Raw genomic sequence first — 15912 nt, forward strand, 5'->3', positions numbered from 1 at the left:
CCCTGGGAGAGCAGAGTCCATGCTGTGGAAAAGGATCCACCTGCTGGGATGTTCCTGGGCTCTGATGAAGGTGAAACTTGGGACAGGTGCATTTTCCTTATTTCAGGAGAGAAGGGCAGCTCCTCAGGTCCTATTTTTGTCACATAAACAACTGGCTAACCTTTCTGTGTCATCACAGATTATTTTGGTTTTATTTTTCCTGAAAAATCAGAAATGTTGAATGAAAAATGGATAGTAAAACATTATGGCCAGGAAGGGTTCAAAGCAAGGCTACAAAGGCCCGAGTTTTTAAAAGACTTTTAATTGTTCAGAACAAAGGCCTGAGCAGCCTGAGGTTTTTGTCCCACTTCCCCATCTGCGCGTGTCACTGTGCGAGCATCACTGTGCCAGACTGAACAGTAATAGTCGGCCTCGTCCTCAGCCTGGAGCCCGGAGATGAGCAGAAGCCCTGTGTTGGCCGAGGAGTCTTTGGATCCAGAGAAGCGACTGGGGACCCCGGAGCCCTGGTCCTTATTGGAGTCTGAGTAGAAACTCAGGAGATACCGGGGAGGGCTCCCTGGCTTCTGCTGGAACCAGTTTATCCAGTAGCCACCAACACTGAAGCCACTGCTCAGGGTGCAGGTGAGTCTGGCTGATGTTCCCGGAGATGCAGAGAGGGAGGGCGGCTGAGTCACCACAGGCTGGGAGAGGGAACCTGCAAACACAGACACTCATGGGTGATAGGAAAAGAACCTGCTTAAAATTTTTCAGGGCTCTGGACCAGTAGAGATAAATGAAAGCCATGTGGCTTTCCCAGGTCCCTGAGGCCTGTCCTCACCTGTGCACTGAGAGAAGAGCACGAGGAGGACGGGGGTCCAGGCCATGGTGCACGCAGCCCCTGAGCCCACAGTGGGGCTGGGCTGCCCCAGGCCTCCTTTTCTTCTCCACCCTCCGCCAGAGGAGGGGCTGTGCATGCAAATGTGTGTCCATCCAGAGTCCGCCCAGCCCCTCTCTGAGCCCTGGTGCTGGAGCTCAGCTCACATCCAGACTGAGGAGGATGGAGATTGGCTTCACCCCCCTGGGAGAGCCCTGGGAGGAAGCACCTGCTGACACCACACAAAGGTCCCTGCTCAGGGGACTCTGCCAGGCCAGAGAGGATACAGCTGCTGAGTCCCATCAGGGAGCACAAAGAACAGGCCCCAGTTCCAGTCTCCATTGAGTGAATCATTCTCACTGAGCTGTTGTGTGGGACCACACAACAGGGCAGTTCCACCGCGCCCCCTGCAGGTTGCAGGACGCACACCTCCCTGTGGCCCAGAGCCCTCAGAGCCCAGCAGCTCAGCAGGTCCCTGGCTCTAGCCACACACCCATGGGCTGATTCCTAGTGAATGTGATTCCCATACGCTGTACATGGATTTTGATTTGTTTGTACTGTTTGGTTCCTGCAACAGCCTTACCATCTTTTAATTGTTTTTCTTTAAAAATATATCTTGATAGCCAAACTGTACTTCTCACGACTTTTTTTAATTTGAAAATGTTCTAGGCAAATCTTGGATTTTACTTTTTTCTTATAAATATAGAAAAAATTCCACCTTTCCCAATAATTATGAGTCATATTTGTGAAATTAAATTTATAATGTTAAATCAAATAATTATAGTTTTCAGTGTGTTTTTATATTAATTATACCTCTGTATCAATATGTCTATTTGTATGTTTATTCAAGTTTACTCTTTTACCCCTGTGTTGGAACTTTTATTTTCTCTTATAATATCCTCAGGCATTCCTTGGCAGGTGGTTGTCAAGACTTTATGTGGTGACAGTGTGTAGAGGTTCAGGGAGAAGGGACTGTGGTCAATCTCCATGCATATCCTTGTCCCCAGTGGAGCGGCCTCTGCTGAGGCATCAGATGACACCAGGTTGGACTACTGTTTCACTGATCAAGGAAATGACGGAGAGACGTGGTTAGATGGAGACTCAGGAACAGTCTTAGAAAAATGTTTGGTTCCCAAGGCTGCCGTGCACGTCCCAGGCAGGTGCCACAGGACTTTCCTGTGCTGTGGTCCTTGCATGGCGATGGTGGCCTCCCACTGCCCATTCCACTGTTTCTGAGGAGAATCCTGTTTCTGAAGAAGGTTCTGCTATGTCGAGGTGAACACAGGCTGATGAGTGATTTCACCAACAGCTCAGTTTAAAGTTTGTCAAAGTCTGTGATTCCTGAGACAGCACAGAGCCTCAGCCACTCATTGCTGAGAAAAACAATACAGTGCAGAGAAGATGCTCAGTGTCACTGATCGCTAGGGAACTGCAAGTCAAAACTGAAGCGAGATATCGCTTTGCCCAGACTAGAAGGGCTGTGAGAAAAATCAGAATTAAGAAGTTTCTTGTGAACATGAGGAGAAATTGGAACCATAATTTATTGTTGACAGAAGTTTAACAGTGCAGCTATATTAGAAACTTCTGATGGGTCCTCAAGAAATTTAATGTATAGTTACCAAATGACTCAGCAATCAGAATCCTAGGTGTCTATCCAAGAAAGTAAAACAAAAACAAAGTCAAAAATTTATACACAAATGTTTCTAGCACATACACAAATGTTCCTAGCAGATATATGCATAACAGACACAAGATGAAAAATAACCTAATGTCCAACAGTGGATGAATGGGTAAGTGAAATGAACTATGTCCAAACAATGGAATATTACATGTCAAAAAAAAAAATGGATGTCTCACCCGCGGCCCAACTATGGATCTCAGAAAATTTGCAAAGCAACAAAGTGAAATAAACAGTCACAAAAGTCCACGTATTTTCTGGTTTCACCCATATGAAACGTCTGAAATAGGCAAATCTATTGAGACAGAAAGTGATCAGTTGTAACCAAGGGTTGAGGAGGGATCTGCTGAGGACTGATGCAGATGCGTGCGGACTTCCTCTGAAGGATAATGGAAATGTTCTAAAGTTAGACTTGGGGGATGGTTGCCCAGCCTTGTGAATATTCTAAACACCATTAAGTTGTACACTTTAAATGGATGAAATATGGCATGTAAATTACTTCTCAATAAATGTATATCTTTTTAAAATAAAGTATGATAGTGAGCGACTGTCACTGACCCTTTAAAGTGTGTCTGCTCAGAAAGTCAGATTCGGACATTATATATCTGGCCACGGTCACCCTCTTTATTTGTCAGAGGCAGTCATGGGGGTGATCAGGGAAACACGGGCAGATTTTTGTCTCAGATCCTCATGGGGCTGGAGCACTGTGTCATCGCTGATGCTACCGTCCCAAGGTGAACAGTAATAATCGGTGTCGTCCTCAGGCTGGAGACTCGCCATGCTCAGATAGGCCGTGATTCTGGACCTAGAGCTGGAGAACCGATCTGGGACCCCTGAGGGCCGAGAACTCCCACGCATCACGGTTTTGGGGGCGGCACCAGGCATCCGCTGGTATCAGTGCACAGTATAGGTTCCAACGTTGTTGTTTCCGGTGCAGGAGAGGGTGACCTGTCCCACAGACCTGACACCGAGGCTTCCTGCCTCAGGCCAGACTGCGCCCAGGTCCCTGGAACAGAGGAGCAGAGACGCAGAGAGTGAGACGGGGCCACTGTGCGCAGCATGTGCTTATATGTCAGCATCAGATTACTCAGTGGATGCAGCATTACCATATGTGATTTATTCCAGATATACAAGTTGGATTCCATATTGATCAACCTTTAATATAACACACTGTATCAATAAATCATAGGTTAAATTATATGATCTCGATAGACCCTGGAATAGTCTTTCACCAAATTTAAATAAATTCCTAATAACACACACAAATAGAAACAGAGAGTACATTTATGATATGAATGCACATTCTCTCCCATGCACATATGACTTAGTCATACAGCCAGCACCTGAGCTAATAGGGCGGGGAGGAGGACATGTACACAGAGACCAGGAGTAGATCAATGTGACTTTAATTCCATTAAAATTTACCATCTATCTGCAAGTATCACCATACAATTGAACAAGAAGACATAGATGATTAAATCTTCTTATCGATGGGCATGGACACGTGCTCATTCCCAAAGCCCCGAATGGATGCTGCAGCCTGAGACACTCTGGGGCTGGTGCAGCAGGGACAGAAGACACCTCCCCGTGAGCAGAAAGAACAGGCATTGACACTGAGGACTCATGAGAGGGCGACTTAGCTCAGTAAACTTCTGGAAATAGGTAAATGACCAATGATGAAGATGCAGGATTCCACAGTCACAGTTCAGGTTTGAGATGGCCACGGCTAGCACCCCACCCCTGCCACTGAGTGTCAGTGCAGAGACTCATTGTCCCTAGCTGATGAGGAGCTGGCCTTTGTGTCCTTTGAGACCCTAGCTGCAATGAGTGGCTTTGAGGACACAAGGGAGATGAGGAGCCTTCACTCCCAGGCGCTGACCCTGGATGAGCCTGGGCCCATGGAGGCAGCAGCAGAATCAGAAGGAGCAGTAGCCACAGGTGCAGACTGAGTAGGTGCTGCTGGGCATTCTCACTCCTGGCAGATGAAAAAGGGGTTCTGGTCTCAGTTCCCCACAGGCCTGGAGCTCTGTGTGAACACCAGGGTTGCTGTCACAGAGGTGCACTGAGTATCAGCATCGTCCTAAGGCCTCAGTCCACTGATGGATAAAGAGCTGGAGGTGCCAGATCTGAGCCAAGTAATCAGACAGGACCCTGAAGGTAGACTCCTATAATGATAAATGCAGGATTAGGAGCCCATTCCTGGCAGTACTTGCTACGGGGACCCGTACTTGATACGATTGATATTTCCTGATTCAGATGGGGCTGAATTCTGTGTACCTAGTTGTGCACTAACCTGTCACAGAATCTGTCCCTAGAGCAGCCAAACCTTGGTACCCAGAAATTGCTCAACTTGAGAAAATTACTCAATCTGTTGCCAACAAAGACAGACTTGGGGTCAGAATTCGAAGGATGTGAACACATTCTCTAGACAACATTTCCCTGGGGTGGTTCTCAACCTTCACTTTTCAGTCAAACACACAAAGAAGGCGGCTGTCTGGTCAGAGCAGTGGGGACGGCTCAGGGAAGCTCCACTGCACAGGAAACAGCAGGTTCTTGTCTCACTTCCCCACAGGCCTGGAGCACTGTGGGAGCACTTAGACTGCTGTCCCATGCTGAGCAGTAATAATCGGCCTCGTCCTCAGCCTGGAGCCCACGGATGGTCAGGGAGGCCGAGTTGCCAGATCTGGAGCCAGAGAATCGGTCGGGGACGCCCGAGGGTCGACTGCTAGTACCATAGATGAGGGTTTTGGGGGCTGTTCCTGGGAGCTGTTGGTACCAGCCCACATTGTAACCACCTCCAATGTTGGAGCTGCTTCCAGTGCAGGACATGGTGACACTCTGTCCCGGGGCCCCAGACACTGAGGACGGCTGGGTCAGCACAGACTGGGCCCAGGAGCCTGGAAGAGGGAGAGACACAGAGATAGTGATGCTGGAGCTAGAGGCAAGGGGAGGAAGCAGGGCCCCATGTGGCCTCCCACTGTCCCCTCCAATGTCCCCTATCCAATCACCTGTGCAGTGAGCGAGGAAGGTGAGGAGGAGAGGGGACCAGGCCATGGTGGAGATGATCACCGCGTCCTGCCCTCTGTGTCCCGACAGCTGAAGCAGAGCTTCCCCCAAGTCTCTCCCTCCCCTCTTCAAGCTCTGACAGAGGGAGGGTCCACTCATGCAAATGAGACCCAAAGCTTTCCAATCCGTCACTGGGACCCTGGTCAGGCCCCTCTGCCTTAGGGTGTCAGATGGTGAGCAGGTGCGAGGTTGTGTAGGGCCCAAGGGATTGGGGAGGTCACAGCTGTAAGGCCTGAGCAGAGGGCACAGGCAGTACCAGGTGGCTGGCCCCAGTTCTGATCACCCCCAGAAATTCAGGAATGGGACAGCACATTCCCTGGTATCCAGCCACAGACACATTATTGTGTGAGTTGGTGAGCAGAGCCCATTAGAGACTCCTTCTGTCTATTTACTTTACTCTCTACTGCCCCTGCATAGGGTCAGTCCATGTGTCAACTTATGTGGCCTCCACATCAACTCAAGTCATCATAGTGGTTCACTCAGTCTCCTCAGGGTGACTGTCCCCAACTCCCTTGGCTGTTCAGTGGTCAGGACTGAGGTGGTGTCTCACACAAAGTCCTCTCAGATCAGAATCAAGTCCGGAGCAGTGACCGTCCCCATGGAGGCGTGTCCCCTTCTGTGCAGGACGCAGGATCTTTCCTCATGTGTGATTCCACCCAGGTGTCCAGGGCTCTCGTCCCTGTGGATCCCCCGCAGCCCTGAGGAGCTGGGGCTCTTCTCTCAGGGGCTGGGAGTGGGTGGGGAGGACGCCCTTCCCAGCATCCCCCGTGGGTGATGCTCTGTAAGTCCTTGTTGTCTGTCAATATTCGCACCTGCTCAAACAAATACTCCGCGTCCTGGGAGCGGTGATTCCCGCCTAGGGGTCTGTCCTCAAGCTCCCGGTCTCATATCCTTAGGATGTTTCTTCATAATGTCGTGTCTACATCCTTCCTTTATATCATGTGGGCTCATGTAAATTTGCTTCCCCTCTCCTGTCCCCACTGCAATGTGTCACACTGAGACCACATGCAAGTTCTCTTAATTACTTCAAAAACGGCAAAATTTTTCCCTTCTTTTCTGAAAATATTCCTTTGTATGGGAGATGGATCTCCTATATTTCCATGTTCACTTCATAAACATTTAAAACAGTGTTAGGGCACAATCTGGGTAGATATTGTATTGAAAACTCACAGGAGAATGGATAACCAACAGGAACATTTGAATGTGAACGAGGTTTGGAGAGAGAATCAGCAAGGCTGGTATCAATGAGGTGGTTGGGTAGGGAGGAGGGAAGGGTCTGTATGAACTTGAGGTTCTCCCTTTGTGCACCGTGTGGATGTTTCCGCTGCTAAGTCTTGTAGGAGACGTGGGGCAGAACCCGCTGGGGGGACTCCGATGACAGCTCGTCTTCCTGATGCTGAACAGTCGGGGCCAGTGAAGGAAGCAGGGGAGAGGAGAGTGGAGCCCTGCAGTCCACTAGCAATGAGACGCCCCAGGGCTGGGAGCAGCTTCATCCCATATCAACTTACGGCACGTGTGGGGACACTTGTCCTTCACAGGGAATGAGTCATAAACAAATCAGAAGTAAATATGCAGGATGCTGAATGAGTAGAGTGTTGCCTGGGCTCTCTCCAGTCATGCGACTCAGGGAAGGTGTCTCAAGACAGGCGTTCCTCACGCGCGTCCAGAGTGAGTTTGGGTGTGGATGAAGAAATAGTGCATGACGATGGCCAAAATCAAGAAAAGGAACGGCATGGTGGAGTAATGGGAACGTCCTTGAGAGGAGAAGGTGGTCGGAAAGAGCAGAGGGGTTTGCTGCAGAGCGTCGTGGGCCTGAGAGAGGACAGGGGGCGGTGACAGCGTTTGGAGAGAATCGCACCCTTTCCCCCGCCCTGTGTGATGATGTGTGACCATCTAGAGCTCAGAATGCCATTGGGCGTGAGGATTTTTCTATTTGGATGCAGTGGGGGACACCGTGGTTCACAGGGGCCTGTGGCCCAGCACATGCACAAATAGTCCTAGCAGGTTTATGCGTTATAGACAGGAGATGAAAAATAACCTAATGTTCACCAGTGGATGAATGGATAAGTGAACTGAACTATGTCCAAACAATGCAATATTACACATCAAAAAAAAAAAAGAAGGATGATCACTCAGATCACAACAATGAATCTCAAAAATATTTGCCAAAGAAGAAAGTGAAACGAACAGTCACAAAGTCCACCTCTTTTGTACTTCCCTGTCTGTGAAGTGTCCAGAACAGGCATATCTACTGAGACAGGCAGTGGATCAGTTGTTACCAAGGGTTGAGTAGAGATCTGATGAGGAGTGATGCAGATGTGTGGGGACTTCGCTCTGAGGGATGATGGAAATGTTCTAAAGTTAGATTTTGGGAATGGTTGCACAACCATGTGACAATTCTACACATGATTATGTTGTACATTTTTAACTGAAAAACTTTACGCCATGTAAATGATATCGAAATATAAATTCCAGCAAAGGAAGAAAAGAGAAAACTTGAAATAAATGTATACACTTTTAATGAACTACGATAGCGAGTGGCTATCACTGACCAGGGGTAGGAGAAGAAGGTAGATATTAATTCCAGAAATGGGGGCTGCAATAATCATGATATGTTTTCTTATTTTGTTTTGCATATGTGTATGTGTGTATTGTAAACAAATATTATATTTCCTCCTCTTTTTCACTTCTTATGTAAGGTAAGATATTATAACTTTATACAATATTATTTATGTATTGTTAATTTTTTATCATAATATTTAAATTACATGATACCAAAGAGAAGATTAAACATCAATCAAGCACTTTCAGTTGGATGCACAATAGTTGTATAATTTTAGGCAGAATTAGAATCCAGGATGTGGAACAGCACAGCCTGAGGGGAGGGGCGGCGTCCATGACTGAGCGCTGTGGGGGGAGCCTGTCTCTGGTCGGGCAGAGCTGCAGCCCCTGGCCAAGTGTGCAGCCCCCGCACGATGGAGAAACTGCCCCTACAGCAAGCGAGGGCTAGAGCTATGTTATTCTATCACGACAAGGCCGGTAGGAGCAGAAGTTCCTGTCAACAGTCCCACATCTCTGCTGTGGAGAGGTGGAGACAGGAGGGGACTATGTCCCCGAGGTCACAGTCACTGTGGCTCTGGGTTCTGACGGAAGACTTTTTATCAGAGATCCAGTCTGGCTGAAAGTGTCCCGGTAGTGTCCCAGTGAATGACAGCCCAGCCCCGAGAGCACAGGGGAGGATGTGTCTCTGTCCCCATCGACCGTGATCCCGTGTGAGCAGCATGAGGCTGCTGTCCCAGAATAAATGCCATAACAAGCACCATTGCTGACTGGAGCCCTGAGTGGTCAGGGGGCTGTGATACCCACGGGAATAGAGACTCGCCCTGGGACCCTGAGCATCGACTCAGCCCAGTGGAGCAGGTGTTCAGGCCGTGTCCTGCTGCCCTAATAACAAGACCCAGGTCACACTCATGTCACTGGTGTTTCCTGCTGAGGGAGATTCTGTCTCCTGATGATTCTAACCCTCAAGACGGCTGTGTCAGCACCGGCCTATCCCTGACTTCTGGGGGAACAGACATGCCCCAACTGTGGAGTCCAGGTCAATATACACTCAGTTCGAAGAAAGCCATGGGTGCGTGTGTGTGTGTGTGTGTGAGACAATGAGGTCACGCCTCTCCCTGTCTCTCTGATGGCTTCTCCACCCCTGAGAGGTGATTCTCCATGACAACCCTCCTTGAAGCTTATGATTCTCTATAAGATCCTCTGGGTGCTGGAGCCTGGATCTCGAGGGAAAATGTCTTAAAAATATTCTCCTTGGAGCAGAATTTATTTTAGGCGGTGAAGACACGTTTGAAAGCAGACGGGCCCTGTCAACAACCTCCCTTGATCAGAAGTCCATATCTTGTGGAGGGGGAGAAATATGGCTGTTTCCATCCCTGCAGGCACGAGACCCACAGATGTAGGGTCTTCAGGTCTCAGGAAGCACAGGGCAGGGGATGGCCGCACAGCCCCTCCTTCATGCTCTCGACACCACAGCTAAGCCCCAACACTGTCCCCTGTGGTTCCCAGACGTCTATCTGAGGGCGACCATGAGACAGTGCTCCCTTTATTGTGCAAAGGGGCTAAAGCATGGGATTCAGGGACCCGAGGGAAACGTTTCGTGGTGGATACACTGTCCTGAAGGTTCTTAGGAAACAGAGATTCTGGAGGGTGAAAGAGCAATGCCATATCCTGAAACATGCAGCTGATCCTTTCTCTGTCGATGACCTCGAGACTCACCTTGTGTAGGGCATCAGTCATCTCTGGAGAAGAAAAAAAAACCCAATAGATCAATGTGCAAATACCTAAAGGTTGAATGAAGACATCACTTTTAGGAAAATGTAGTAACTGCACTTTTATATTAAACAGATGAACTGAGCGTGGTGGGGATGCTCAGAAACCCAGAGTGTGAGGATGGGGCCGGAAAGGTACCATGAGGTGTTTCCATCCTGTTCCAACTCTGGTCATCATCGTCCCGACAGACGGAGCCCTGGGGAATGGAAACAACGGCAAGGACTTGTCTGTTTCCTCTGAAAAGTTAATGTGGACATGGAGTTAATACCTGAAGAGTCAGAGAGAGGGACCAGGAAGGTGAGGGATGCAGCAGCGGAGCAGAGAAAATGATGGACAGTGTCAGGGGTTTTGGCAGCGAGAGTCTATACAAATTAGACCAATGGGATGTGTAGGATGTTCATGGAGGATGAAGTCACGTCTGTCCATGACCTCGGTGAGAATCAACATATGAGTTAAGGACACATCAGTAGTAACAGAAGACTCATATTTAATGGCATAAGATTTCTGGGTAACTTAGCTTGTCCTGGTCATCAGTAGAGGTGCAGACACAGTATTTTTCTTGTTCGTGACTCCACGCCCAATGGGCATGTGCAGTGGGACTCTGTCACCGCACCTGTGTGCTCCTGGGATGCTCTGTGCCGGGTCAGGTAACCAGGCTCTGCCTTTCCTCCTTTCATGGATGTGTCTTCCTGCAGAGGAGTCTCCCCTACAAGAGTCTCCACAGAAGCTTCCTGATAAAGATTCTCAAGGCCCAAGTCTGAGGGCCCAGGGGTTTTTGTCTCACTTCCTCATCATCTGAGTCACTGTGAGTAACGGTAGCTGCTCCCACTGCCATGAGCTGTAGCACAGTAATAGTCAGCCTCGTCCTCGGGCTGGAGCTCGGAGATGAGCAGAAGCCCTGCGTTGGCCGAGGAGTCTTTGGATCCAGAGAAGCGGCTGGGGACCCCGGAGCCCTGGTGCTTCTCGGAGTCTGATTTAAACTGCAGGAGATACCGGGGAGGGCTCCCTGGGTTCTGCTGGTACCAGTTAATGTAAGAGCCACTAACACTGAAGCCACTGCTCAGGGTGCAGGTGAGTCTGGCTGATGCTCCCAGAGATGCAGAGAGGGAGGGCGGCTGCGTCACCACAGCCTGGGAGAGGGAACCTGCAAACACAGACAAACTTTTGTGATGAGAGTGAAGCTCAGGGGTGTAGGAAGAGATGAACTGACACAGGGTGGGAACTGAGATCTCGTCCCCGAGGCCATTCCCCACCTGTGCACTGAGAGAGGAGCACGAGGAAGATGGGGGTCCAGGCCATGGTGCACGCAGCCCCTGAGCCCACAGTGGGGCTGGGCTGCCCCAGGCCTCCTTTTCTTCTCCACCCTCCACCAGAGGAGGGGCTGTCCATGCAAATATGCGTCCATCCAGTGACCGCCCAGTCCCTCCCTGATCCCTGGTGCTGGAGCTCCGCTCACACCCAGACTGAGGAGGATGGAAGTTGGCTTCAACCCCTGGGACAGTCCTGGGAGGAAGCACCTGCTGACACCAACAAAGTCTCTGCTCAGGGGACTCTGTCAGGCCAGAGAGGACACAGCTGCTGAGTCTCATCAAGAAGCACAGAGAACAGGCCCCAAAGCCCAGGCTCCTTTGAGTGAATGGTCCTCACTGAGCAGCTGTGTAGGGACCACAGTGCCTTCTGCTGGCGGCAAGACACACACCTCCCCGTGGCCCAGAGCCCTGAGAGCCCAGCTGCTTTGTGCAGCTCAGCGGGTCCCTGTCTCTAGTCACAGACCCATGGGACGATTCCTAGTGAATGTGATTCCCATACGCTCTACATTGATTTTTATTTGTTTGTATCTATGGTTCCGCAACAGCTTCGTTCTCTTTCAATTGTTTTTCTTAATATATAATCTTGATTTCCAAACAGTATTTCTCATATCTTTTTGTAATTTGAAAATATTCTAGGCTACACTTTGACTTAACTTTTTTTTGTATAAATGTAGGAAAAATGTCACATTTCCCAAATATTATGAATGGTATTTGTAAGATTAAATTTATAACTGATAAATTAAATAATCGTTATTTTTAGATTTTTATATATTAATTGATTCCTCTGTATCAACAGATCTATGTCTATGTTCATTCCATTTTTCTCGTTTCCCCCTTTCCTAGAATTTTTATTTCATCTTACAATGTCCTCAATCATTCCTTGGCAGGTGGTTGTCAGGCATCCGTGTGCTGACACCGTGGAGGGTGGAGGGAGCTAGGTCTGCGGTCAAGCTCCATCCACATCCTTGTCCCCAATGGAGCGGCCTCTGCTGAGACATCAGTAGATAAAGTCTAGACTTGTAATTTTGCTGAAGTGGTGACTGAAATGGAGACACGCTCAGAATGGAGACTCAGGAACAGTCCTAGAAAAATGTTTGTGTCCTGAGGCTGCCGTGCGTGTCCCAGGCAGGTGCCACAGGACTTTCCTGTGCTGTGGTCCTTGCATGGCGATGGTGGCCTCCCACTGCCCATTCCACTGTTTCTGAGAAGAATCCAGTTTCTGAAGTAGGTTCTGCTGTGACGAGGTCAACACAGGCTGATGAGTGATTTCAACAATATCTCAGTTTAAAGTTTGTCAAAGTCAGTGATTCCTAAGACAGCACAGAGCCTCAGCTGCTCATCACTCAGAAACAAAATACAGTACAGAGAAGATGTTCAGTGTCATTAATCACTAGGGAATAGCAAGTCAAATCTGAAGTGAGATATTGCTTTGCCCAGGCTAAAAAGGCCATGATCAACATGAGAAATAATAAGTATTTTTGTGTGAAGATGAGTAGAAATTGGAACTGAATACACTGTTAGTGGAATTTTAACCAGTGCAGCCATACTGAAAAACTTCTGACGGTTTCTCAAAAAATTTAATGTAAAGATGCCATATGACTCAGCAACCCCATTCCTAGGTGTTTACCCAAGAAATGAAAACAGATATCCACAAAAACAAAATTGAAAACTTGTTTCCAACACGTGTACAAATGGTCCCAGCAGAACCCAGAACTTTGTCACCAGCGTTCACCAGGCCCCAGGATGCCTGTGTGAAGAATGTGCTTAGGTCTAACTTAATGAATATTTTTTTTCTGTCTATAATTCTAGAAGCTTGAAATTTAGAGGGGAAATTGTCAAAAATAGATAATCCCCTGACTATGAGAATCTCTGTAAAACATATAAAACAGAAAAGAAGAAGACTGCCTCATTTTCTGGGACACATAGGGATGCCTCTCAGAGGAGGCACCCTTTCAGCTGGGTCTGAAAGAATGAGCAGAAGTGTGGTTCCCCTGGAGTAACAGAAGGTGGAGTGGAAATAATCCTGAAACCGTGAAAGAATGTGGTCTTTCACAGACTAGAAACACCATGGAGATGACATTGCAGGCTGATGGTAGGAAGGAGTGGAGAGAGCAGGGCAGACCTTAAGCCATGATGTAGTCTTGAAAGCAGCAATTAGAAGGGAAAAACAGGAAGAGGAAAATGCAATAATATTCAAAGACAGACTCTCTGGGATTGCGGGACCAGAAGGACCTCTGGGGGTGATAAATGCGGAGTTTCTCTATTTATAAATTATTTAAATATCTGAGAATCAATTTGAAACACTGAATTCCAATTTCAGAATGACCATGGCTGGCCTTGTCTGCTTGCAAAATGTCACCATGGCATTGATAGTTGAGTCCTCGTCCCACGAGAGTCACTAATGGGGGTGTGTGGATTTTTATGAGACCTGAGCTTGGGATGGTACTTTGGGAGGCATCCGCATGTGCAGAGTGGGTAAAGGAGACCTGAAAGCATATGTCATTGATTAAAGCTGTCTCTTATTTATGTGTCCATTTATTAGATTAATCATTCATGCAACATATTTTTAATTAATTAGTATCTTCTACTCTTGGTCTTAAGTGGGGAAGAGGGTGCAGCTTTGAGACACACTAGCACCCTTTTGTTTGCTCCAAGCAAATGTTACAGAAAGGGCTGAGGACATGGAAGATGTGACAAGTGCAGACCTTTACAGTGCTGGGGAGCAGCTCCGGGGTGGATCGTGGAGTGTGCATGAGGGCACAGCCTCCAAGGTTAGGCTGAAGTGCTTCAGACAGGGGATGCCATAAAGAGGTTGGAAATGAAGGAAAACACAGGCTTCGTTGTGATATCAGACAAAACTTTTCCCATCCCCACACTCTTCTCATCTTCTCAAGTCCGTTCTTTCTCATCGTTACAATCCCTCCTCTCCAAGCTCCCTTTGGCTTTGTGCTCCTTTGTGGCTTCACTGCGTCCACTGGGAAAGCCCCATGTTGCATAAAGTTAACTCTCATCAACTTTTCTCCAGTATTCATTCAACTCACTGTGCTTGTAGAAAAGTGAATGTACCAATGTTGACCCATGGCAGGTTCTAAATTCAAGAGAACTTCTCCCATGAAAGCCTCAAGGGCAAACCTGCAATGAACCTTGCTCTCTAGCCAGTGTCCACTCCACGCATGGATAGTTCTTAATTCTTCCTCTGACCTCAAACCCCTAACCTCTCTGTTGTGGACTGAATTCTTGTGCTCCCCAAATTTAAATTTTCAAGACCTAATCCTCATGTGGCTGTCTTTGGATTAAGGTTAAATGAAGTCATAAGGGCGAGGCCCTGATTAGTGTCCTTGTAAGAAGAGACAGCAGACAGCATGCTCTCTATCCACCATGTGAGGACACAGCGAGGAGACAGCCATCTGCAAGCCACGGAGGGAGCTCTCACCAGGGACCAACCATTCTGGTGCTCTGATCTCAGACTTCCAGCTCCCAGAACTGTGAGAAATACGTTTCTGTTGTTTAAGCCACGTGGTCTGTAGTATTGTGTTATGGCAGTCTGAGCCAACTAAGGCGGATTTGGGTACTGAAAAGTGGGGTACAGTGGTAACAAATACCTAAAAATGTGGAACCGGGCAACAGGTAGAAACCGGAAGAGTTTGGTTGTACATGCTAGAAAAAGCATAGGATGCCATGCAAGATTATTGGTAGAAACATGACATTAAAGGCGATTCTGTTAAGGTCTCAGATGTTAGTATGTTTATCATTATACTTGGAATCATAGCTGTATAATATTAAGCTTTTCTCTTGGTAATTGAATACTGGCTGGCCTGAATCTGGACTTGAGTATGGTGAGTGGGCCTAGGTATGTGTGTGTGCGTGTGTGTGTGTGTGCGTGCGTGTGTGTGTGCGTGTGTACCTTTTTACATTGCTAGTCTTGTCAATAACCAGGCAACTGATGATATGTTTGTACTGGCTTTATGAACACAGTGTTACCATAATACCGTGGATTAAAAACAAAACATTTTGAAACTGGCAACAATGGATTTGGACCCTTCCTCTAGGGGCCATGGAGAACAAGCCCCCTGAGCCCGCACGAGCTAGCCACGGCCTCTATGAACAGAAGACAGGGGATATCAGGGGCAGAGGGTACACTGAGCCCACGGTTTTTGTCTCACTTCCCCACCTGCATCTGTCACTGTGGAAATGGTCGCTGTGCCACAGAGCACAGTAGTAGTCGGCCTCATCCTCGGGCTGGGCCCCCGTGATGGTGAGGGCGGCCTTGCCTCCCAGCAGGGAGCCAGAGAATCGGGCAGGGACCCCTGCGACCCGGTTGCTGGTACTACTTATTAGACCCTGGGGTACCTGGTAGGGCTTCTGTTGGACCCAGCTGGCATGATTACTAGTGGTGATGGCCCCAGCACTGGAGCCGCAGGTGAGTGTGACCGTCCCCCCTGGGGATGTGGACAGTGAAGCTTCCTGAGTCACCACAGCCTGGGAAGTGGCCCCTGAAAAAAGTCAGGAGAGGGTACAGGGTCATGAAGATGCAGTGTGACCTCCCCCGCCTCCCTATCCCAGGAAATCCCCCAACCTGTGCAGTGAGCCAGAAGTGCGAGCAGGAGAGGAGCCCAGGCCATGGTGTAGACGCCCCAGTGCTCTGCTTCTCAAGACCCGCAACAGAGTCAGCC

General features: G+C 48.5%; 4 gene segments (V, D, J or C); all 4 read right to left on the reverse strand.

Moving 5' to 3' along the window:
• Positions 1 to 284: 284 nt before the first annotated feature.
• LOC120613108 (immunoglobulin lambda variable 5-37-like) lies at positions 285 to 958 on the reverse strand. The segment is given in 2 exon segments: positions 285 to 694; positions 818 to 958. Coding segments are annotated over 2 exon segments (531 nt in total).
• A 4090-nt stretch (positions 959 to 5048) lies between these two features.
• On the reverse strand, positions 5049 to 5680 carry LOC120613107 (immunoglobulin lambda variable 1-40-like). The segment is given in 2 exon segments: positions 5049 to 5428; positions 5540 to 5680. Coding segments are annotated over 2 exon segments (426 nt in total).
• Positions 5681 to 10729: 5049 nt separating this feature from the next.
• On the reverse strand, positions 10730 to 11228 carry LOC120613110 (probable non-functional immunoglobulin lambda variable 5-48). The segment is given in 2 exon segments: positions 10730 to 11073; positions 11183 to 11228. Coding segments are annotated over 2 exon segments (390 nt in total).
• A 4094-nt stretch (positions 11229 to 15322) lies between these two features.
• Positions 15323 to 15905, reverse strand: LOC120613109 (Ig lambda-2 chain V region-like). The segment is given in 2 exon segments: positions 15323 to 15732; positions 15816 to 15905. Coding segments are annotated over 2 exon segments (441 nt in total).
• Positions 15906 to 15912: the final 7 nt, after the last annotated feature.

Source organism: Pteropus medius, unplaced genomic scaffold, assembly GCF_902729225.1.
Source record: "Pteropus medius unplaced genomic scaffold, Ma_sr-lr_union100, whole genome shotgun sequence".
In the NCBI taxonomy this organism is placed as follows: Eukaryota; Metazoa; Chordata; class Mammalia; order Chiroptera; family Pteropodidae; genus Pteropus; species Pteropus medius.